The sequence below is a fragment of the Notolabrus celidotus genome, chromosome 8 (genome assembly GCF_009762535.1).
Source record: "Notolabrus celidotus isolate fNotCel1 chromosome 8, fNotCel1.pri, whole genome shotgun sequence".
Classification (NCBI taxonomy): Eukaryota; Metazoa; Chordata; class Actinopteri; order Labriformes; family Labridae; genus Notolabrus; species Notolabrus celidotus.
In genome coordinates this window covers 11,082,731-11,108,972 of record NC_048279.1, presented here as the reverse complement: position 1 = coordinate 11,108,972, position 26,242 = coordinate 11,082,731, and the positions used below count along the sequence as shown (strand labels likewise).

The window sequence follows — 26,242 nt, the reverse complement described above, 5'->3', positions numbered from 1 at the left end:
AGACACACAACTGACACCGACAGACAAATGGGCAGGCAAAGTCACACTTGAAGAAACACACACTCTTTAAAGAAGGATGGAGGTGACAGTGTGGTGATGTTAGCTAGTCATTAAATGTGGGTTAAGTTAAAAGTTCAAATCCAAAAGTGTTCTAATCCAGACACCCTGTGGCAGAGCAACTTTACAAGGGCTAATTTAGGAGAAAATGTTGCAATGTTTACATGTGTTAGCATACTGTGGGTGAGTTATGTCAATGGGGGCATTATCTGGGTTATGTGCACTACCATTATAATTGGCTAAGCCAGCAACATTATTATCCCGTATAGTGTGTTGGTTCTAAGCGGCTCTGCCCACTAACCGGTTATCATTTCCATCAAGAGCCCGATGTGCTTGATAGCAGACATGAATGAGCTGTGCAAGACTTTCATCGCCCCTTTAAACCAGCTCAACATTTTGAAATAAAAGATTAATACTCTTTTTTTTACAACATACTTTTGCTGCCAACTAATGATGAAAAGCGGAGATTGAAGCGATGCCGTCATTTATTTATATTTTTATTCTAAGCAACGCTAGCAAGTGTGAATTTCAAGCTGCTTTCTGCTTATTAAAGCCACAAGATAGCAAGGTGTGAAGAAATTCTACCTCCCTTTTCACATATTGGCTTGTTTAAGCTTGTCCTCTTGCCTGCCAAGTAGGAATAAACAGAGATTTTCCGTTTTGAAAGATATTTTCAAAGAATGCTCTCAGGTTTTGTGTTGAGATGGGGCTACGGTGCTGGTGCAGCACAGTGACTGACAACAGTAATCTTAGCAGCTGGCAAGGCCTGGAGGAGCCCTAGTCACCGTGAGATCTGTCTGGTTTCTCGGGGACTTCCATAATGCCTCGATCCTCCCTTCTTTTTACTGAAGCTGCAGTATTACTCTGTGCTGCTGAGACAGAAGAGAGAGAGAGATGCAAAGAGGGTTTTCTTCTTTCTTGCATCAGCAGCTGTAACTTGACACGGCCACCTCCTCTTTGGGCATGCTCCTCTCCTCTTTTCTCTCCACCCTCCCCTTCTTCCTCCTCAGTTCTACAACTCCCCAGCCCCTTCTATCTCTCACACTCTTACCACCCATACTAGCGGCTGACCTGAACGCTGCTTTCTGTCCCCATGTTACATCAGACTTGGAGAGGCGCTATACAGTAATTAACATCAGAAGGACTTGCCTGCTCATCTGCCGCAAGCCTGCCAGTCAGCCTGCATGCCGGTCTGCCTCGCGCGCCTGTCCGCCTGCCTCTGTTCTGCCAACTGCCATGCCCTATTCATGTCCTATTCGTCTGTTTTTGAATAAAAGGCTGCTTTCCTCAGGACATCCATCCCTCTGCTGGCCTTTATTTTTTGTGGTGAGGCACAGGAGTAAGGATTAGCATTAAATGGAATAGACTGCTGAGGTAGATTCAGCAGGAATGCATGAATGGATACCTTAGCTCTGCCAAGCTGCTTTTATTCTCTTCTGTGGAGATTTTAGTGCGGGGACAATTTGTGCTTCACACGGACACCTGCCTCTTTTTTTCCCTTTTCATTACAAACCTTTTTGAACTCTCTTTTTGTTCTCATCCTCCTCTCATGTCTCTCTCCCTTTGTCTTTCTTCCTCGTCCTTTATCAAGCTTACTTGTCACAGCCCAGTCAAGTTCAATCAATTAACCAATTAGTCAATATACTTTTTCTTTCCCTTTGTCCGTAGAAGAGAAAGATGAAGGAGATAGAAGATTAAAAAGAAAAAGTGGAGGCTTGACATTTATTAGCATGATTTTTGACATTTTGCAAGAGCAGGTCTTAAAAGTAAGAATGTGGTGAAACAGAAATAAGATCAAGCAACACAGCACTGCTAGCTCTCTGAGGCTGTGCTTAACTTTCAGCTGAATACTAGCAATGACTTTGTTGGCATGCCGTAATGCTAATTTTCATGTTCAGATATGATGTTCATCCTGTCTCATACCCCTGTATAGATTGTTAGCATGAAAAAAATTGATTAAATATACTACTGTTTGGCAGCTGTATATGAACGATAGTTTGCATATGTGCTTTTTTCGTTGGTACGCTAGCTTTTGCTAATTAGCAATTAACAGAAATTACAGTTGAAGGCTTGAGAAGTCATGTTTTGTGCAGGTGAGTCATCATAAACCCAAAGTATATATCCTTATTTAATGCTTGATCAAGAGAGTAAATGATCTGTCTGGGAAATGACACAAAATGTCATTGTATTTCAACCAGTCAATTTCCAGACGTTTCTTTAGGATCAAATTGGTTGACATGCCAACAGGTATAAGATGGATATCTTCCATCCTAAGAGCCATACAACTGAGTGCGCTAAGAAGGGAAAGCATCAGTGGAAACAGGAGCTACGCAAAGACCGACACTTTCTATCTCCTTATCCGTGTGACAGTACATGTGATATATGCTGGCTGGCCTCTGGGTGGGCATGGTGTCGCCATAATGGAGTGGTAAAGCTGCAGGCATTATAGATTGAGTGCGAGCATCCTTGTCCATGAATCTGCCCCTAACTGTTCTTCTACCTTTGTGGCCATAACGATCGGCCGGCTCCCCTCTGTCACCATATTTCCCCCATCTTAGTTTAGAAGCAGATATATCTCTCCATAAAGGCCGACACAAAGAGGGCTGGAGAGCCTCGCCTTCTTTGCTACACAAAAGACTCAGGCCTGGTGGTTGATAAAGGCTTACAGAGAGGAGAGGAGCTGATGGCCAGGGGACTGTTAGAAAGACCTATTCTCTTCACACACAAAACATACTCTCACTCAAGACACTATCTATGTGCCGTGACGCTGTTTGTGAATGCGTGCGTGCACATGTGCGTGCCCCTGCCCCCCTTTACTTCTCTCATCCACCTCTCTGTCTCTTTGCTTTTACACACATGCTAACACACACTCTTTCTTTCTTGTTAGAAGATGCTAATATAGCACATGACAAAGCCCCAGTAGACAGCTCTCAGACAAAACACTTCCTTGCTAAAGCAGTTCATCTTTATGCAGAGCCTATCCAAAGGGTTGCCAAAGCAAGGTCTGTTGAAAAGCAGGGTTTTTACCTGTGCTCAGTCATTCCTGACGTCTATTCAGTCTCACTTCATTAGTACAGCCGCTGATCACGCTGATGTTTGACAACATCAGGTTTGTTATTAATTGCTCCCTCTGATACTGAATAAAACTCCCTGTCTGCCTCGACAAATCTTCAGTATGTGATTTAACAGTATTACCCGTGTGTGCTTTTTATCTGCAGAGAAATGGGTGCGAGGGAGAGCGATCGACCGTGGCGAGGTCGACATTGGAACCCAGCAGAGCCAGGCAATCCCACCGGGACTCTTTTGGAGGTTTCATATGACTGTGCATCATCCGACCTACATCAAGTTCAACCTTTCTCTTTCACACAATGCACTGCTGGGGGTCTATGGACGCAGGAATATACCGCCCACACACACTCAGGTAAAGGAGGCCCCTGATGAAACAAGCTGTTTGCCCAGATGGGGATTTAACCAAAGTCGCTTGGTACCGCATTGTAATGCACTTGTTATCTGTGGTTAAAAAATGTGTTTAACACTAGGCATGGCTTTAAAAGAGTTGACTGAAAAGATTTTTTTTCGTCTCTTATTCTTTTTTTTCAAGTTCTTCCCTCACTCCAAGTTTATTCTTATAGCCAGTTATGTATTTTGCGTTTTATTTGGGCCGTCCACATGATTGCATGACTGAATATTTTATACACTTAAATCTCAAGTCAGTATTCTGAGTCAAGTAAATGCATTCGTTTAGTCTCTTCTTCCCTCTGATTAGATGCTCTTTATCATATCAGATTGCCTTCAGGGTTATTTGTTACTCAGCTCATTCAAATTATTTTGTTTCAAAGATTGATAATCATTCACTCTGTAGTTTGTTTTTGATAAAATAAGAAAGCTAAAGAGAAACAGAAAGCCATATCACAATTTAAGCGTCTGTCTGCATGAACAATAGTAAGTAAAGCTTCAAACTCCATGTGCAGTGAAATTCAGTGATTCTGAATGGCTTTAATTGTGTATTCAGTTACTGGTTTCAACCTGTTACTCCAGTTCGCTTCATTTCAGAACCAGGCATGCTTTACTGCACAGCTGCTGACCTGTATGCAGCTGTGTTAAAACACAGTGATTGTTTCTGTGGTTCAAACACTTCCTTTTGTAAGCTTTTAACCAGCAAGAAGCAGCACTGCATGTGTCTCGACAGAGCAGATAATAGTCCTCTAAATCTAAAAGATACAGATTTGTCTCTGACAATGATAGATTTAGTTTAGTTGGCTCATTTAGAAGATTTGAAGCTTAAGATTTGTTCCCACATGTATCCGACACCTTTCGTCTCACCACCTCAAGTAAGAGGAAAGCATTGTGAGAAATTGCAGACAGACACCCCACAGCCACATGTCTGCCTTGCTATCCTGTTCGATAAATTTTACAGGTGTGTATTTATGTGTGGTGGTGTGAAGTAAATCAACTTCCTAATACCTCTAACCTTATCTGTGATCACACATTTTGAACAGCAATAAAGCCAATTGCACAACCCCGGTATCAGAAACAATACGTTTTGTCAGATGAGTTTGCAAGCAAAAATCAGCAATATGTGAACAATGTCATAGTGAAGTGCAACAGGAAACGTTGCTCAGCAGTCAAACTGGTTACATTTATGAAGAAAATCTCTCATTTATACTTGTTGAAATGAACAAAAGGTTAAAATGAAGATGAAGAGATGTAATTGAAATCAAGTTTGGCTGTGTTGGAGACTTGATTAAAAACTGGTTTACTGCAGATGAGTTGACGACTAACAGCAGCTTTTCCATGGCTGATGGCTGATAAATAATGCTGATATCATGTTGTTGTTGTTTTTTGCCTTCGATAAAAAACAACAACTCAATAACATCCATTATGCCATGTGCATTAAAACCTCATATACATATCTTAGCCAGGATCGCATTTTTTTTTTTTTATTCATGGAGTTGAAAAATACTTTGGATTATAGCATTTATATAGATAGGCTTGTATAAATCAGAACATGACTGATTGATATGCCAGAGCAACATTTAACTACATTATTCATTATTCTATATGTCATAACAGAATTTATATTAAACACTAGCCGGTAATGCTTTGAGATTGTTTTAGCTGTTATTTAAGATGGAAAAGACGATGGTGACTTGAAAAAAGTATTGCAGAATGCAGAATGATGAAATGGACATAAGGGAAAACACTAACACTGCTGAACACAGCCTGATGCTACTGCTGCAAACATTATTCATATATTTTTTTAATTGGCCTCAGGAGCGCAGTCATTGGCCAATGCTGATTATTTCAAAATGCCATTAATAAGCTGACCGATTAATCGACTTCTCCTGTAGAGTAGTCAGGCTTTTGTATCATACTATCTAAAGTATATTGGTCAGCTAAAAGTAGAGAAGAAAATATTTCCCTTTTCCTGCATGAAAACCAAGTGTTTTCAAATACCACTCCCCCATGGGGACTTCTGATTCTTTTAACTTGGTGGGAATAAAATGTGTCTGAAACCTATTCAGAACACACACGGACACACACACACACACACACACACACACACACACACACACACACACACACACACGCACACACACACACACACACACACACAAACAAACACACACACAAAGAGCTACACATGCACACTCTGCACTGTGTAGAACAACATTGTTCCCTGCAAGAAGCACATATGGACTTAAATACAACACACACTGAGTCATCTGCTTTTTAACATCAGTGAGCCCCTGCTCTCGTCTGCATGAAGAGGTCTAATTAGCTGTTTTTGACACTACTGTGACACACAGCCCTCAGGGGGAATAAGACTCAGTGAGTGCTTGCTAGTTCAAGGAGGTTTTCGTATAGAGGGAGAGGGAGGGAGAGATGAGGGTGGTGGAGAAAGTTAAAGAGGGTGAGGGAAACACAAAGAGGTATACACAAATTATATCATGGCCCCCTTCATTTGAAGATCTGCCTGTGGTAAAGTAGCACCTAAAGTTTTTGTTTTAGTTCTGGGGAAAATATCTGGGTAAGAACTGAGCTTCCATGGATGACAAGCTCCCTCTTTTTCTGGATTCATGTTTCACAGTTTGCATCTCATAACATTCTATGCTATTTCCTGTGCTTTGTTTATGCAGGACATTTCCAAATTCAGTCAATAAGCAGTTTCAGGAACCCAAAGCAGTCACACGCCACTGCATAGGGTTTAACTTGCAGATTTCTGTTGCATTTATGCAGGTTGTCTTAAATTCAAGTCTTGCTGAATTCAATTGGATGATATTGTTGTCTTCTGTTCAGTTTGACTTTGTGAAACTGCTGGATGGGAAGGCGCTGCCCAGGTCTTTGACTGATCCCATCTCAACTGCCAAAGCTCCCAAAGGCCTGCTGCTGAGTGGCCTCCAAGAAACAGGCTTCATAGAGTACATGGACCCTGGCACATGGCACCTCGCTCTCTACAATGATGGACGCAACCTGGAACAAGTGTTACTCCACAGCACCACCATAGGTAAGCAGACATATTACACACTCAATGACACTGGTAGCTTTTCTTCCTACTCTGTTTAGACATGCAGTGTTAGCATCAATATTTGTTCTATTTCTGCACTTTTTAAATTGTATTATGCTTGCATATCACTGTCAGTATCCCAGGGTCACATCACTCTCATGTCCTTTCCACCCTTTCATCTGTTGATGTGCAAAAAACATAAGGACATTGCCAAGAGCAGTTTGAAACTCATTGACATTTGAAGGGAACTTTTCCTGTTATAAGAGTGAGCTTGGCATGGCGAGAGACAGCCGTTCGAAAGGGGTGGACAGCTCCGGTAGTAATGACAGGGCTTGCTAACTGCAGCTCATTGCTATGACACACACGGATGGCAGTGTAAATTGAAGGATGTGAATAATGCAGGAGTACGTGGCTGAATATAGACAAGTGGATAATTACCAGGGCAGTTTCTTCACTCCCACTTTGTCCAGCACTCCTTATGAGAATACAGTGTTGAAATACAAAAAAAAAATGTTAGGGAATGCAGTAGCACACTATCCCCCTGGTAATTTATATGAAGCACACAGGTAATGTGGCAATTTGAAAGTGTGCAAACTTGATGAACAGATCTAATGAAAGCACTCCATGAAACAGACTCCATTGGGATTGTGCTCCTCCTGAGTTGTAACCGGCCATGCATTATTTAGTTTATATGTTATTCAGCAAAGGATCAGGAACACTGCACTGAGCTTTTGCTAAATATGTGTATCAACAACCTCTCAAAAGCCAAAGTCGTAAGCCAATCATTAAACAGCTCGGTAGTGCGAAAACATTGCACCGACAACATCTTTTGATCCTCGTATTGACACAGGCCTTTATAAAATGACTGACAGCATGTGACAGCTCAACACAGATTTTATCTCAGAGCTGTCAAACAATGTTGAGTCGCGTGCTGTCAGTAAAGTCTGGAACATACCAAGCCTATTTTGAGCTCACGTGTCATGTGCTAAAGAGGAAACAGCAGCGTTTACGATGAGCAACTTTTCTTTTCCTCTTCAATAATCAAAACAAATATGGACACAACAGATGGGCTCAGCGTAGCAGCCTTTAGTCCAATTAGGTTTCCAAATGATTCATCAACTGATTTCGCCTGAAAGCAGAAAATATTATTAATGGATTGATGTCAAAGGTCATTTCTGTGCCCATTTGCACACCTAATGAGGTTTAGGAACAGATTCCGAGTTGTTTTGGAGGCAGAAAATCAAAACCATTGAGCGACAGTACAATCCCATTAAAGAGTCATAGTATGCTGTAGCTCAGATGTAGCCTTATGAGGAGACGAGGGGGAAATGAGATGATCTCTGTCGGGAAATTGAGCTTTCCCGCAGCAAATAGTAACTGGATACAACAGAGAAAACACAGAGCATAATGAAAGGGGAAGGAAAAGACTGTCATAAAATAAATAAATACGATGAAATAGGATCAATACAGTGTATGAGTACAACAAAGTAATATCCAAAACATCAAAAATATGAAGGCAATGAAGGCAATGTTTGGATTCAATTTGACACAGAAGCAGCTCGTTTTCACATAAATATGTTATATACTACATGTAAAATAATGTGGAGTTTAAACATGCTGTGTAATGAGGTATGTGATTACATGTGACAGAAATCTCTCTCATATGGAATTACCTTAATCTTTATGATAAAGGGGAAGAGAACAAAGAAGTAAGACGTGGCAGAAAAATCAAAGCCACATGTGTTTGGTCAGCTGATACCTGACCTGTATAAGTCAGAAAGCATTATGTTGCTCTGTCATCACTAAAAATCTCACTCTCACACACACATACACGAACAATCACACATACACACAGCATTCTGCTATATCTTAACTTGGTGCTGCCAAGCATGACAGACAATTGTTTGCAAAGTTGCTGAAACACAATTTAAATGTTGAATAAAAGCTATAAAAACATGACAAGATGTCTGCTGTTTTAAAAGGAACAATACTGTTTATTAAGATTGAATTCTCCAAAATGTTTTCCTCCTATTCTGTACTGACAAACCCATCAGCAGATGTAAAGAAAAGCTTTTTTTCCTCTTCCTCTGTTATTGACATTTACATGAGACCCATAAAAGCTCCAGCTTAATGATTTCTGCCATTTTCTCCTCCTCCACTCCAGCCCCATCTTCCCCGTCTTCTTTTAATTCTCCTCAGCCTCTACCCAGGCGGAGTGTCGCTTCCTGCAGGGCTATTAATTATGAATAATTGCTATACTTCAGCTTCCATCACACGTCCTCTTGAATATTATATCTTTAACACAATGACCAAAAAAAGTGTGAGAGAAAGTTTTGGGTGGAAAGCTGAAACTTCATCAAAATAGGTGAGAAATAAAAAAAAGAGTGGTCTGCTACTGTAGCGGCTGGATGCTTCTAGTTAGCTCAGCAGCCATTTAATTTTTTCATAAATTCATAAAGCTCAAGGGTCATAAAGCATGGCTGGGACTTTACAGGCTCATAAACTACAATTGGAATGCTTATTTGACCAATCATATCACTTGGCTGGAAGCACCTATTTTATAATAGCATTTAACTGCAATAACTAATGGCATGAGTGATTTCTAACTGGGAAGGGTTTAGTCACTGGAAAAAGATGAGTATCACACACACACACACACACACACACACACACACACACACGCACACACATACACATACAGAGAGAGAGAGAGAGAGAGAGAGAGAGTAAAAAACCATAACAAATAAAGACATGGCTCACCATACATTACCTGTTAATTGCCTTGAGATTTTTATAGTTGAAACATTGACCCGGAGGATACAAAGCCTACATCACTGTGAAAGCCCTGCACCTTACAACCTCATGAGCGCTCTGACGGATCTCTCCTCTCCTGTGGATTAAAAAGAACTCTGTGACCTTGCAGATGAGGTTTTTGTTCAGTGCATGTGTCAGGTGCCAGATACAATATTGGAATTTGTGTATGTGAGGCTTTTTTCAAGAGAGAAGAGACGGATGTGGAAAAAGGTTTGTGAGTCCTCCTGACTGTGTGGGAGAAAAGATGATTGCCACTCCTTCTCTCCATCAGTATGACGATGACAGGTGATGGAGGTGAAAATGACTTTGGTTTCTGTAGTGATGCGCTGCTGTGGAGGATAACGCTGTGCTGTCGGCTACTGGCAGGGCCTGTCTCATTAGCATGTGTCACACGCGCCTCAAGGCGGGTGTCACATAATAACTTTGCGTGCATGTGTTTGTAAATGCATGTGTGTGTATGCGTGTGTGTGTGTGTGTGAGCAACCATGCCACCGAAGGATTTGTCATCTGTGCTCCCTGAACAGAGCAAGCCAGGGGACTGCAGTGGTTTGACTCTGGAGTCGATCCCACGTTCAGAGGAGGCGAGCAGGATGATACAGGGTCAAATAAAGGATGACATCTTTGACACTCATTTTAATTACTCTATCTAGCTTAGATAGAGTTTGGCTGGCACAAGACAGCCAGCAGCACAGTTCAAATTCCCAACTCTGCCAGCCTCTGGGTACTTCTCCTCCAGAATCTTCCATCTCGAGTGGAGCTGACAGAGCTCAGCATATAATGCTCTAAAAGCATAGAAGTGCTCTCCCTCTTTATCTGTCTTTACCATGCTGCCTGTACCCAGAGAATGAGATGTGACATGATGGACATATCAATGGGAAAAGAGGAGAACGGTGAAAGGAAGGCAGCTAATTGAAGTCCAATGGAGGAGTATGACGAAACCTATTGCCTACAGAAGAATCTGATGAAACATGCATCCAGATCAGACAAAGCACAACCAGGAACGAGCATTACATTGATCTCCCCATGGTGAGAGTGTTGCTATTGTAGCGACGCAGTATCACTATTTTCTGGTACTGTGTGCACTCACAATGTCAGGTTTTATGTTGTTCAATCTCGTTCCAAACTGCGCCCTTGTAAACAGTTTGTTGATTAAGCCTTGATGTTTGTAAATTTGCGTGCAATGTGTTTCCAACCTGTAATGCAGTATAATGTGCTTAGTGCTACTGAGTGTAAGTGAGTGCTTGGCCATTCCCCAGAGAGTGATAGCAGCTGGATCAGACTAATCTAATATAGCCCCTGAGTCTGGGGAACCATCCATTGCTTATCAGATCTCTCATTCAATAACAGAGAGCTATGCCAGCTTATGGAGCGACATGTGGAATATGTAAGTTACATTTTTTTCTTTTCCATCTCCGCCTTGTTTATGACCAATTTGTGGATGTGTTTGTGTGTTTGCCTGCAGACTCGATGGACGGGTGCTCCACAGACTGTAATGGAAATGGAGAGTGTGTGGCAGGACACTGCCACTGCTTCGCTGGATTCCTGGGTCCAGACTGTGCCAAAGGTTAGAGATGTCAGATGAGAGATAAGGCTGCAGTTAGTTTAACTCGTTCTTGTTGGCAACATACCCCAAGATTACAGAACAAACAGTTATTTATATCTCCCAGTATTCCTTGCAATCCAATTGGTACATCGACAAAGTCATAAAAACAACCCCCTACTCACTAGCCTCCCTATCAACAGAAATAGACTTCAACCCGCCCCCCCAACCATGTCCTGCTGATCCTATTTTGCTGTTTTTAAGCACTGTTAAGCATTTGTAGCTTCCTACATGCATTGACATTAAAAAAGCCTTTAAGAAATTCAAAGGGCATGACCCGTGCAGATGTTTAAAACATCTGCACGATCTGTTAAACTAGATCGACAACAACTTCAAAACCCTTGAGTGGGAGTAACCAAATTCAAGAAGTGCACGAAAATATTTCCAGAGCAGCAGATGAGAGAAAATGAGATGACTGGCAATGATCAAATACACATCATTCTGAATTTGTTATGTAAGCTGGTAAAGAGGAGTTCCCTTTTTATATATTTTTATGCAATCTTTATTTGTCTGTGCCCGAGTTCTGAATGTAACTTTTGAGAAGAACAACTTTTAAGAGAATTAACAGTTTTTATTTAAATGAGAAACTGTGTTCATGTTTATCACGTTGAAAGAACATGTCATTCATCACTGCAGTGCTCATTGACGTCCGTTATAAGGTTTTATACAAGAGTTCAATGGCACACAGGATTAAGCTACATCAGGCTCTTCTATGGTTCTCTCTTTTTTCATTTTATTTCATTTCCTCTTGCTCCATCTCTGCCTCCGTTGGTCCTCCTCTCTTTGTCCGCCTTTGTAGAATTACTGTTGTATCTTCTTCATTGTGTTGAAACAGCTGATCTGATATCACATCCTATGATTTATTTACGCTTATCATTTATTCATCCCTTCCTCTCATCTTTGCTCATTTGCTTGTGTTACAATATTCTCTGTTTGAAAAGTTAGACAGCAAGTTTTGGCAAGAGCTGTAAAAAGTGTGAATTTATTACTGTGGGGTACTGAGTTTCAGATTGAACAAAGGATCAAACAAACACATAGCACATGCTTGTACGCATGATCACACGGGGCCTTCATTGCAAATTATCCCAGAAAAAGAAGCTGTTGGTTCTGGATCGTCTTTCTAATCCATTTGAAGTCAGGAGCTGCCATACCTTCTCTAGCTGCAGTCAGGAATGGGAGGCGGTGGGGTGTAGCTGTAGGTGCGTCATCACACACTTACTGACTTTATTCTACCTGGCTGTCATTACATTAGCCACACCGCTCTCCATCTCTGCATGGAGATAGCTCTGCTTTCCACTCGCATCCTATAAACCCCTAATGCTCCATTTCCTAATCTTCAGTTTTCACGATTGTTTTCACGGCCTGTTCTGAGCGAGTGAGGTGACGTTGGGGGGATTTTCTACAATTCCTGGGTTGCCGTGGTAGCCAGGCTCAGGTGGTGCTTGAGTAAATTGAAACAGCGTGAGGGATAAACTCGAGTGTGTGTGTACGTATGCGTATGTGTGCGTGAGTGTCTGAGAGAAAGAAAGAGAAGAAGACTGGGGCTGCTTGAGGATTTGCTGAATCCGCGCACCAGCTGAGATAAGAGAGCGTAGCCCCACTCACGGTAGGTTACTGCGGTCTCCCAACTAATATACTGCAGCACTCTGTGTGTGAGTATGTGTGTGTGTTTTTGCATGTGTGTATAACTGAATATGTGGATGTAATCTTTGTTTGTCCTTTTGCAGATTCATGCCCTGTTTTATGCAGCGGTAACGGCATGTACGAGAAAGGAAGGTGTGTGTGCCTGGCGGGGTGGAAGGGGGCAGAGTGTAATGTGGAGGAAGGTCAGTGTATTGACCCCACCTGCTCCAACCATGGCTCCTGCATCCAGGGAATCTGCATATGTAGTCCAGCTTACAAAGGAGTTAACTGTGAACAAGGTAAGCAGATACACTATTTATAAAGAAACATCTGCACAAGAAATGGCTCCACATGTACCACTGAAATTAACCGTGCTGCCCCTGAATCCTGGACTGCCTTAATCAAATCAAGTTAAATCAACCAAGTCAATTTTAATTCACATAACCCAAATCATAAATTTATCATTTCAAAATACAGATGTAACAGCAGCTGATACCATCTGCTCTGTTGAGTTAGAAACTTCAAAAGAGAAAACTTATTTGATTCTTTTGGCTCCCTGGACACAACTTCTGCCCACATATACGCCCAGTTTCCACCTGCAGCAGCCAGCTGTTCACAGCATATCCTTCACCAAAGAACAGGCTGTCTAAGTTAGTGACTAGCTGGGCAACAAAGTGCATCTTTAGCCACGGTGAATGATAAGTTTCCTTCTGATTGGTGGAGACCAAAACAGAGCTATAAGGACAATCAAAGCACTATGCTGATATGAATACTCTCATGAAACTTCCTCTTGCCATTTAAGGCACTAAATGTCCATTAATAGTTAAGTCTGTAAATTAACCAGGGGATAATATCAGTTCTGTTCTTTCAATTTCAGATTTTATCTCAAGGTTATTCCACATCAAATGTAGACTTTGGTGATATACTTTTTTCTTGTAGTGCTAAGGCATTACATGGGTTTTCATACTTCAAAAACAAATATCAAGTCAAAATGTTGGATGTCAATAATAAATGTGAGCAAAGTTTCAAACTGCAAGGTTAACATGTGTTGGAATAATCCCAAAATGAGTCTGCCAGCTGCTCTGAACAGCTTGATAAAAAAAAATCACTCTCAAATTTAGTGAGAAGGAGATTTGCTCAATTTGTAACATCAGTGATTGGTGAAGCTCCTTAAAAGAGCACAGTAAATATGTTACTTGCCAAATACAAACAACCTGCTCTGTTCTTTGTTGCTGAGGATTTTCTCAGCGTTCCTTTTCCAAACTTTCCCGGCTCAAAAACACGCGGCCATATTTTATAATCTGTCATTTTAAATAGAGAAACACTGGTTAACTCAATGACGATGATGCTGTGGCGTGGCACCAGTGGTGGAGTGTTCTCGGAGACCTGACCAATAGGAAGAAAGGTGGGGGGCAGCTTAAAGACAGAAGCTTAAATGAAAGTTTTTTTTTTAAAGGCACCAGCTTGAGATTGATAGAAAAAGATTAAGAGTTGTTAATCATGTAAAGCTACTACAAAGGTACAGAGGTATCAGAAGGACAGTATAAAGCCTAATAATGAGTCTGTATAGGTTTAGCATTTATCCGGTTCAACTCTTCTGTTCATGTCTATATACAGATTAAGTTGTGTGTTGAAAAGCTCTGTATTTTATAGCAAAAATAATAATAATTACGCTCCTTCAAACTTTTCTTTTCTCATGAAGTCTGTCCTCAACCTTTTCTTCTTCTGCCCACATGCCATATTATAGCGTCTCCAAGCAACTGAACCTACTCGTAGAACAACATCTTACAATGTATTTACTGCACATTTTCTGTTAGGTATTCATACTGTATATACTCATGTGCTTACAGCTAGCATGGAAGAGGAAATGGCCTTGGGTGGACATAACACAAAGTATAAATGAATCAAGTAGCCGAGGCATTAGACACTTGTACTGAATCAATGTCGAGCCTCAACTGTATATTCCACTTGTAGCAGCCTATTGTAAAAGTGCCCATTAAATTAGCCACAACAAACAAAGCCATCATATTTAAAACAATTAAAATGTTACAATTGATCATAATGTGATAGCACAGCTGTCCTGACGCCTGCCCTGCTGTTGCCTTCAGCATCTCGGCCTGTGGAGACAAAATCAGGTGTTTGACCTTGAGCGGTGGAGCTGAGCTGAGCTGTGCTGTGCCGTGCTTTCAGAGCTGTAATTACACACACTAACACAGTGTAGCAGAGACCACCATGACACACACAAGCACACACACATACACATATATGCAAGCACGCAGAGACCAACCCATTTCACCCCTTATCAAAGCCTCAGTTCTAAGTGTCCTATGAAGTGTAATGTTGTGGAACAGATACAGGGATTGTAGCGAGGGTGGTTAACTCCTGGATGGGATGCAAAGAACACTGCTTTCATACTCGGTGAACTGATCATTATAATGAGGCAGGCACCCCTACCCACCCTCAGCACCTCCTCTCTTCCGCCCTTTCACTCCCTCCCTTCACCTCTGACTCATACTTTTGCTTTTCCATTTGTCCTCTCTCTCCCCCTGCAGTGGACTGTGTAGACCCTCAATGCGGCGGGCATGGCGTGTGCGTGCGCGGGGAGTGTGTGTGCTCGGCAGGCTGGGCAGGAGTGAGTTGTGATGACCCGCTGCCAGCCTGTCAGGAGCAGTGTTCGGGACATGGCACCTATCTGCCTGAGTCAGACACCTGCGCCTGCCAGCCCAACTGGACTGGACCAGACTGCTACACTGGTAAGACCCTAGGATTATTGTTCACCCGCAGGAAAAAACAACCCGAATTGCAACTGCACATCACTAGTTTGCCAGTGTTCTTGTAGCACGCATGGCCCTGCCAGATACTATTTTCTGGGGATTTGATAGACATGAGAGAGAAATATGGATTGGAGCCACTCTGTGAAATGGGTCTGTGTGTGTGTGTGTGTGTGTGTGTGTGTGTGTGTGTGTGTGTGTGTGTGTGTGTGTGTGTGTGTGTGTGTGTGTGTGTGTGTGTGTGTGTTTGCATGTGCGTTTTTTGCACTCTCTTCATGCTGGTTGTAAATGAGATTTCCCCTCATGACTGGCTGACAGCAGCACTCTGGAGCCCCCCACCCCCACCCCCTTGCAATAGCACTTACTGTGCATTTGTACTGTAACAGACATTTCCTCATGCACAAATACATGTGGTCATTTGTACGCGCACACACTCCAACACAGACACGCATACACACAAATATTCCCTTCAGCTAAATGAGGAAAAAAAGGCGGGCGAGAAAAAGGAAAAGACCTCTATTTTCACTTTGCTGCAAGGCCTTTGAGAGAGACTGTGACGCTGAGGAACGCTCAGCTCGGTATTTAAAAGCTTGCTGATGTTTCTTACTTCCCCCTTCACCTAAATGCTACATATTAGTTAGTGTTTTGATGTTACGCTTTAACAGATTTTCTTCATCTACGACTGCCCTGGCTTTCCTTTGCACTCGTTAAACTCCACCCGTTTTAAGAGACAGCAGTTCAACGGCTACAGTGAAGAAGAAGCTTTTAGCGATTACACTGTGAAAAGTGAAACACGTGCGCTTTAGTGTCTACAGTATAGAATGCAGTACTCTGCAGTACACAGTGAGGAAAGTGTCCTTGTCCTTGCAGTGTACCCTGACAGGAAAAGAGCCATAATAGCGCTGACTTTCATCTGTTTCCACCACACTAACTTAACACTGGTTTAGGGAGGGATACATTTTACCATGCCTACCAATGATTCGCAGGCAATTGGCATTAGCTCCTGCTCTCAGGTGCATGCATGCCTTATTATGGTGATATAGCCCGTGATAATGATATACCGTGGCTGAATATCTGAGATATGAGTGGCCTCTCTCTACCTGCCGGGCTTTTAATCAAAAGGACCCAGCAATTCGACGTCCTGGTCTTGTTGAAGCATAGCTAAGCTAATGTAATTCTAATAAAGAGCTGAAAACTCTCCAACTTTAATCCACTTTTACCTCCCTCTCCATGCTATGTATATTTAAATTGAAATAACTTTTTACTGCAGCTGGATAAGTAGTCTTTGTGTGCCTCCAGCACTTTGCTCTCTTTACTGATGGATGAGGCTTTGCTTCTGCAGAGAAAGAGAGAGAGAGAAGAGCGCAGAGAAACGGAAATAGACAAAAAGGGGAGGAAAGAATTTAAAAGTGATGTTGCAAGAGAGAAAGGGAGGGGACAGAGTATTGCAAAGAGAAAGCTGACAGAGACAAAGATGGAGAGATGAGGAAAAAGAGAGGGTATTAACGTACCGACCAAATCTGATCAAAATGTCAGAAAAGAATAATAGAACTGAATTGGAGTCCCTGTAGTTTAAATATGCAGTGCAAATACGAATCATTTGGCTGTTATTATAAGTCTATTCACTCCTCCCCTCCTTCAGGGAGCTCAGCTATTAGAGGTGGGAAAATTGTGTATTTTGAGAAAGTAGACTTTTTAGTCTCTTAGGTTATCCTTTTCTATTGCTTGTTTTTTCTCTCACATATATCCAATGGCTCACCCCCAACTCTGATTTTTCTTTTGCTTTTCCCTCTCTCCATGTCCCCTGTGTCTCTTTTACCTTTCTTCCAACATTTAATTCCACCATTTGTTCTCCTCCTTCTCATTCTCTCTTGCTCTCACACTTACACATTTTTTTCATTTCTCACGCATACCCCCACCCACCTGTTTCGGCAGAGCTGTGCCCAGTGCCATGTGGCAGCCATGGTGTTTGCTCGGAGGGCCAGTGCCAGTGTGAGGAGGGTTGGATTGGCGCTGCGTGCGACCAGAGAGCGTGCCATCCTCGCTGCGAAGAACATGGCCAGTGCCATGACGGGACCTGCATCTGCCAGCCTGGCTGGGAGGGAGAGCACTGTAACATTGGTGAGTGTGTGTGCATGTGGGAGTGTTTAATTATTCCTTGTTATATTTTGATCAGTATGAATAATCGGATAAAAAAAGGTGTCGCTGTTGTTGGAATAATTTCTATTAACAATTTATTCTTCTCTTACCAAAATTCTCACTTGTTTTCCCACCGCAGTTACTCATGATTTGGACGTTGTGGTGAAAGGTAATTTATCCTTATTTGGATTTGAATGTCACATTGTGCTCTTTTAACTTACTCAAAAATGAAACGAACTGAGTGTGTATTTCTGTGTGTTCACACGGGACACACCTTTTCAGATGGCTGCCCAGGGTTGTGCAGTGGGCATGGGCGCTGTACCCTGGAGCAGAGCGGCTGGCGCTGCGTCTGCCAGACTGGATGGAGTGGGCCTGGATGCAGCGTTGTCATGGAAACTGACTGCAGTGATGGAACAGACAACGACGGAGGTGACATTCTAACATCATCTATCATTTTCTATCTCTTTTTCTCTTTTTATCTCTTTCATTCCTGTTTTAGTGCAGATCGTCCATTTCATTCCACCGTTTCTCCTCCTGTTTCTCCTGCTGAAAGTCTGCCTCATTGTTCCTCCCCTTCATCTCTCCGTGCTGTCCCAGTCCTGCTGAGACTCCTGTAGAGTCCTGCTGGTCATTATTATACTGAATATGTATTTGAATGTGTATGTGTGTGTGTGTGCACATTTTTGCAAGTGTGTATGTGTCTGTTTTTTCTCCTATCACAGCTAAATGTCTAATATGCATACCACCTGCCAGGATAAAAGGCACTCAGAGAAATTGTCACAAGTCTAAATACAGCAAACCATGCAGAAAAGATTCCTTCTTTTTGAATATGAGGTGTTTGGTGACAGGTGAGAGGTGTGTGTCTCACTCACTCTCATGGCTGTGTTGTTCTATCCTCAGGTAAAGAGACGAAAAAGGAACATCTCTGTAGTGAGAGCTCTGCTCATTACAATCATTTCCTCACCATTTCAGTCCCATCTAAGGCCGTTTCCAAAAACGTTACAAGTTTAAAGAATATATCCCTCTTAACCGTGCTCATTCGCTTTGAAACTCCATCAAATATCCATTATGGACTTTTCTGTTAAGCTGGTGCAGTAATCCATCATTGCAAACAAGGTAGGGTCGCTTTTGTTGGGAATAAAAGCTCCTTTTTCTGTGTGGTCTCATGTTTGGTGATGAGTGGCATTTGAATCAGTGCGCACAGCAGCAGGAAACCTCAAACACATAAATTCTTTTTTTGTAGTCCCTTTTCAGGTGGTGTTGGGTGCTGATAGCTGCAATGTTACCATTTTTCCCCCTGCACATTGTTTACCAAAGCTGCATGAGTTACTGATCCAACACTTCAGGGAGTCTGTGTAGATGGCTGCTCAAAACATGGATTACAGGTCCTTACCCTGGATTATAACCTCAGAGACATACAATAAGTAATGTCATTCAAACTGTTAAAAAGGGGCTGAATACAGGAGTCCTAGCTGGACCATGGCCCACCAACAGTGTAGGCACTGATGGTTTTTCTTTGTGTTGATGGATTATGCTCTGTCGTATTGCTCTGATTAGGTTTTGCCATTATTAGATGGTTTATCTGTGTTGTGTAGCACATAAGGGATTATTTGATGTGCACACAGTACATTAACAAGGTTTAGATTTAAAGGATGTAAAGTTTAAAGCTCATGTGAGGAGTTTTTAGCTGGTTATCAAAACAGACTGAAATTAAAACGAATGTTTCTCTATGAAATATAAAAGCAAACCCGATAATCCACATGAAGACTTGACTATTTCTAGATGGCAAGTGTCAGTCAAAGTGATTGACAGCACACTGAAGAAAGCTAACGTTTGTATTCCAAAGATCTTTAATGAGTCATACATTTGATTCTTAAAATAAAGCAGGATGAGATATGTTGTCAGAAAAAAAGCATGACTAACACATGAACTGGACAAAAACAATAAAGAGAAAGGAGGTACCTTTATGTCCAAAGGGGGCGCCATAATCAACACAAACTGACGGTTCCACATAGGAGGTGAACTTGCACTGTTATAGGAGAATAATACATGTATACCTGCCTGATAAAACCTGTGAATCTAGTTATGTATTTTCTTTATCAAGGATATTTCACATAATGCCCCATAAAACCAAAAATCATTATAGTTTTGATATTGATTAAACAAATGAGAGTTTTAATCTGAGAGCTGTAGAGGTCCATGTTGACAGACGTTGTTACCTTTCAACAGAAGCAAGCTGCTTGTTTCTGCAGTTTTAGCTACTTGGCTAAGCTTACTATTTGCATGCTCTCTGGCTACATATTATAATAATGTATATTGAAATATATTACAACAGCATCAGAAATCACTGAGCAGCAGACAAACCATAGGCTTTATAAAACATAGTCTCAATGACGCCACACATTGGTGTTTGTAGAGACATTATGAAGCCCAAAGATGACTGTTGTCATAATGGAAACTTGTAACCAACTGAATTAGAAACAAGCAGAGGCTGGGTTGAGGTCATTGATCAGATGTCAGTCAAAGAGGTACATCACGCCCACCTGTCAGTCAAATCAGTTGCACTAATTATACCTGGTGTCAATAAATAATGGCTTTAAGATTATAAAAACAGTTGAGTTATAAAAAATTATATATGAAAGTAAAGGGACTAGAGGCGTGAAAAGATATCGATACACCAATATATCGCGATACTTTGACCTCCAATATGATATCAATATTTCAACTCTTAATATCGATATTTTTGTTATAATAAAAAATCACATTTTAGCCGAGTTGGAACTAAAATACAACTTCAGTATTTCAAAAACAATAAAGTGGAAAAGTTGTTTTCAATCAAATAGTTTTGACTTAACTTGTCCTTTCAATTTTGAGTAATATCATGTGAATTACATATACACCATCCCTATTTTTCTTAGTTTACTGTGTAGAATATTGCAATATATCACAATATTGTACTATCGTGATATACCGTGATACTATCGTTTCGTGAGATTCTTGGCGATACTCACCCCTAAAAGGCACCGAGGGTTTTTAGTTTCAGCTGTAAACATGTTTAATTCTGCTGTGAGTCAGCTTTTCAAACAGGCTTTTGCATATTGGCGTTATCCTCATTCTGCAACACCAGAGGTTTTTGAGCAGAAACAGGTTTACTAAAATCCTCAGAAAGTCCAACAGACTGATTCTTTGGTTACATTATAAGGAGAGTATTGTCCTGTGTAAATACCTTTTTCATTTGTACTGTTATTTCTGGGCCTTTTTACCTTTGCAAGTTGAAGGGAGACAGGAAATGTGGGAAGTAGAAAATGGGGGAAGCGGGAAATGGTCGTACCAGGGTGTCAAACCAGCGACTGCTGCGGTGAGGGCTATAGCTTCTGTATATTGGGTGCATGCTTAAACCACTAAGCCAACAGCGCCCCTTGATCCTTTTTAAACTGAAACCAGGATACCTTAGCCATTTCCTAATTTAAACAGTCTCTCTTCTAGTCTCTGTTGGAGCGCTGGACTAATTCACTTATATAAGTGTGTTGGTTTGATAGAATATTTTTCATCTCTCTGTGTGAGTAGGCTACATAGAGGTTGAGTTACTGAGTGGGTGGATGAAGGGACAAGCTTCTCTCTGTCAAACAAAAAACGCATTAAAATATATATGGCACTGTATGGAAAAAGGAATATACATACTGTATGGCATTAAATTGAATTATAACACCATATGAATATTGATTAACTTTCTCAAGTGTCAGTGCTGCAGGTATCAATCCATTCAGCTTAGAGATGATTATACTGGAGAAAGACTCACTAACAAAGCCCTATGGAGACCATTTACACTTCTCTTATCTTTTTATCCTACCTCCCCGCAAAGCCTTTCAAATACCATCATTTTCTGCCACACAATTCGGCCATCTCGCTTAATTGGCAGATGTACAGAAGGCTCTCATAGGCTTCTCTCGCTGCAATCTTTTTGTCTCTGAAGATAGACAGAGATGGAAAGATGCTATCACGCGTAATCAGAGAATAAAGAGGAACTTTGAAGAGGGAGTTTCAATTATTCCGGCTGGATGAGAGCGAGGAGTATTGTTCTTTACCCTTGACAAAAAAAAAAGGATTTTTTCTCACACGAGGCAGAGAACTCACATGCACATACATATTTATAGGTGTTACATGTGTCAAAAAACAACATTTTTACTACGTTATTTTTGTGTGTAATGAATAAGAACGCCTTGTGTAATGAGCTACAAACCTGTCTGCTCTTTAAATGACAATGATATTAGAAATTCAATTAATAACCTGCTTTCAAGTTGAAGTAGTGAATCTTATGGAAATCAACCATTGTACTATGCTACCTTTGTAGGAGGAGGTTATAATAGAATATTGTTGGCCTTTGGCTCTGCGCTCTGTGGTCAGATGCATTTAAATGTCAGCACTGTTTCCTGCCTTTTCAGAAACAGGCTTGAAATAGGAAACACAAATGCCAGCCGGGCCCCTATTACCTGCTGCCTGGCTTTGTATGTGTAGCTCATTGTTTACACTGGACTTCCAGGGCTCACATTTATAAAACGCTGGTGATTCAGGCCTGATTTATAGCTGTAGATGCTTTAATTGTATGCTGATGGCCCCTAATGAATTGCTTTTGATTGATACTAGTTATAATGATGATGCATGAGCAGCTTATTGTGGAAGATTAGATTACCCCAGCGGAGTTTCTCACCGGCCAGCAGTTTAGATATTGTTTCCTGCCAGATTTTATGGTCTTTTCTCTGTGTCTTTCCAGCACTGACATATACCATTACATGGCCTTTATAATTTAAATTTGTCCTAACCTCTTTAGTCACTTAAATCTATTGAACAGGCATAATAAAGACTCTAATGGCATCTTTATTAACTGCAGTAACTGACGTTTCCTTTAAACAAGGAACTCTGCAAATAACCCAGTGAGAAAGAGGTAAATGTATATGTTGTCATTTCAACTATGCTATTTGATAAATATTTGACTCCCTTTATATTTCAGACGGCCTGGTGGACTGCGTCGACCCTGACTGTTGCGAGCAGCTGAGTTGCGGCTCTGACCCTCTGTGTCACGGCTCGGCTGACCCCTTGGCCCTGTTGCAGCAGAGCCAGCTGCCCCCCACCACCCCCCCCTCTCCAACCAGCTCACACACTTACAGCTTCTACCGCCGCATACGTTTCCTCCTTGGCAAAGCAGCCACACACACTCTCCCTGGAGACGTGCCCTTTGATATCAGGTATGTGCTTGTTTACTCTTTAGGTATCTGCGTGTGTGTGTGTGTGTGTGTGTGTGTGTGTGTGCATGCCAATACCTCCATGTATTTGTTTAGTACGTCTGTGTCCTTGAGTTGTCTTGCGGTAAACTCTGTCGAAAGAATAGTAGATAATGAAGTTAATGCATCAGTGTTAATGCATTGAATCGTCCATTACCTGTTATTTGTTTAAGGAGTGTGTGTTTGCATGTGAATGAAGCTTCTCATGTGTTCACATGTCTTTGCACACATTGCAGTAGTCTGTGTTTCCCTGGAGATGAACAGTCACAAGGCAGTTCATTGTCCTCTAGTATCAGTATCAAGCTACAACTGTAGTTTGTTTGTTATATATTCATACTTAATGTATCGCTCACTTACAGCAGTCATGAGGTGTCACCATTAATTTTTCAGAAACCTCTCTCAGCAATCTAAGAGAGGAAATACATCTCACCGACATGATGATGACCTAGAAAGTTAGGTTTGAAAACAAGCAGGGATGCCTCTCTGAAATATGGCAAAGTGCATCTTTTTCCCCTGGTTCACCCCGAGAATAAACAAATAAATTAATTATGTGGCTGTTTTTTCAGAAGGGAAATCGATGGCAGCTTTCAGGACAGAAGTAACAAACGGGGCGAAGCAGCCACCCGGGGACACCTCACCATCCTTCATTTATCCCTCCTCTGGAACACAACAGAGTCTTCATCATGAGTGTGTGTGTGCACAACATATGTGTCCGTCTGAATCTGTCTTCATTTGAGTGGTTCAGTGATTATTCTTGATTTAAGCAGTGTATTTCACACTTTACCGGCAAAATCAAGATGAATATTTTAAAACAGTGGAGATGTGACTGATAGCTTGAGGGCTATTTAAAGAACAACACAGCCTCTTTTTGCTGCAGGTACCACTGTCACTATAATATAAACATGATGTGGAGTTTTTGTTTTTTATATGACAGGGTGTTGAAAGGTTTTACTGTGGGTGAAGCTATATTTATGGTCCTTGTATCCTGGCAATGTTTGGCAGATTTCTCTGTGCTAAAGAAAGGAGTTGTTCTGAGCAGGACAAATCCAGTTGCGTTTTTCTTCATGCACAAGGTCGTTTGGCTAACGCGTCACAATATGCCTCTCTCTCCAAACAATGATTATGTTCTCAATCATTGTAAACCTGTCATCTCTCTCTCTCTTTCTCTTTGTGCACCTCTTTCCCTTCTGCTCTCTCTCCCCTTACCATCTTTGTTTTTCCAGTCGAGTGGCCGTGATTCGAGGTAGCGTGGCGTTGCAGGACGGCTCTCCTCTGGTGGGAGTCAACATCACCTTCCCACAGCATCCAGAGTACGGTTTCACAATCAGCAGGCAGGATGGAAGGTAGATACACCCACAGCCAAAGCACACAAAACATATGCTGTCCTCCTCCTCTGGTTTTTGAACCTCTGTTTTGTCTTTCTGTCATTTTAAACATAGTTTCGACCTGGTGACATTAGGGGCTATGTCTATGACCCTGATGTTCCAGCGCCCACCCTTCCTGCCACAGACACGCACCATTTGGACCCCTAACAACAATTTCCTAGTTCTGGATCAAGTGACCATGTCCAGAGAGGAAGTACAACCACCTAAATGTGATATCAGAAGTGTTTTGAGTCCATACCCACTGGTCCTGCCCTACCCGCTCCCCAGATACACAGGGGCATGTGCAGAGAAGGGGCCAGCAGTACCAGAGCTACAGGTACACAAAATACATGATTTGTATAATATATAACAACACAGTGCTTTGTGTGTACACGATAGGCAGCAAGAATGGAGCTGAGGCTTAATTTGTAACAGCTGAACAACAAACTAACCCAGTCTCACAGGGTTTTGTAAATTTAGCCTGGTTCATATTTGCATCATGCAAATACAGAATGGAAAAGAAATGCAAATTTGTGCTCCGTCCATATACTTCCTCACCACAGAAGCAAATTAGGTGGGTGAAGGTCAGGTGAGGAGGTCAGAGTGGTGATTAGACACTAACCCTGCAATGTGACTCCAAAGAGTCCGAAAAATTCCCTTTAAGCTCATTAAAATTTGCAGGACACGGAGAATCCTTTCCTCGTTACCTGGACACACAACAGACTGCAGGAAATGTCACATCAATATGTACAATGTCACAGGACTCTTTTGTGGCACAAGAAAGAGAAGGTTTTTTTTACTCCTGAATGGTATTTCTCACATCCACAACACATCATCTCCACTTCAAAGTTCAGGCTCATTTAAAAAAATCTGTCGACACTGGGATGAAGAAAGTGTCAAAATGAAGGAACATTTTATCCTCATGACAAATAACACCGCGGGACAAACAGGCAGCAAGCAATAAAGGAAGGAACAGTACTCAGTGTTCGCTGTGAGCTTAGCAACACCCACTGTGTTCACCTGTGTTAATAATGGAATCAAAGCCTTAAAACCCTTTGATGAAAATGTGGCAGAGATAGTCATTTTGGAGATTATTAAATATAAGTTAATCACCAGCTTAAAAGGGATCGGATTTTAGACAAGAAGGTATTACAGTGGATGAATACATGTTTACCACAGCAGCTAATTAACAGTTTATCAGTGAGAGGAGCTTGGCTTTTATATGCTAGTCTGTAGTTTATGGATAGATTACCTTTATTCTACATGTTCTTAAAAGAAAGCCTTTATCATGTCCATGATGTTAATTTCATTCATTAGAAATGATTCTTTAAAAACGAAAGAATAAAGTCATTATTTAAATTTCTATGATTATTATTAAAGCATATTTGTTCGACTTAGTGCTCCTCTCTATTTGAGCTATTTCATCTTGTACCTGCCACTGGCGATATTACATCAGCCCATTATAAGAATACAAAGTAATGATAAATCACCTTTCCTTTTAATATCATTCTCTCCTTCTCATTTCTTGTTAATCCTCTTTTCATCACCTGTATTTCTCACTCCGCTCTCCATCTTGTTCTCCCCAGGCGGTTCAAGAAGAAGTTTCAATCCCAGGAGCCTTTGTGAAGTTGAACTATTTGAGCACCCGAGCTGCAGGCTACCTCTCTCTGCTGCGAATCCTCCTCACACCTCCTTCCCCATCATCACCCATCTCACCACTCGGCGGGCTGTCCAAGGTGCACGTCCGTGCGTCTGTCCAGGGACGGTTGCACCAGCGTTGGTACCCTGCTGGACCTGGTCTGGTCCACAGATTGGTTTGGAACAAAACTGATGTTTATGGGCAAGAGGTCTGGGGCCTCACTCATGCAACTGGTAGGTGGCATTTGAACTTAGAAATATACATCTGTATCTGATGTTGCCTACCAGACACAGACTAAAAAGTGTAAATGACATGTTGAGGTTTCATTGGGAGTTAAATGATTAGACAGTGTGTTGTTGAAGACTTGGATGTTGCCAGGCAACCAGTAGAGCAAAGCCATTGCAGCCAAACTGAAAATGAAACAAGAAGTGACCCGGCCTTTACAACA

The 26,242-nt window shown here is 41.6% G+C and overlaps 1 protein-coding gene across 1 annotated transcript in view; it reads left to right on the top strand.

Annotated features, from left to right (window-relative positions):
* tenm1 (teneurin transmembrane protein 1) overlaps positions 1–26,242 on the top strand; it is a 178,588-nt gene that overhangs the window by 91,436 nt on the left and 60,910 nt on the right. The window contains 12 exon segments of the mRNA XM_034690429.1: positions 3,276–3,478; positions 6,358–6,565; positions 10,842–10,943; positions 12,707–12,901; positions 15,155–15,355; positions 17,309–17,494; positions 17,652–17,681; positions 17,795–17,941; positions 22,521–22,755; positions 24,015–24,134; positions 24,231–24,492; positions 25,742–26,027. Coding sequence (XP_034546320.1) covers positions 3,276–3,478; positions 6,358–6,565; positions 10,842–10,943; positions 12,707–12,901; positions 15,155–15,355; positions 17,309–17,494; positions 17,652–17,681; positions 17,795–17,941; positions 22,521–22,755; positions 24,015–24,134; positions 24,231–24,492; positions 25,742–26,027 — 2,175 coding nt within the window.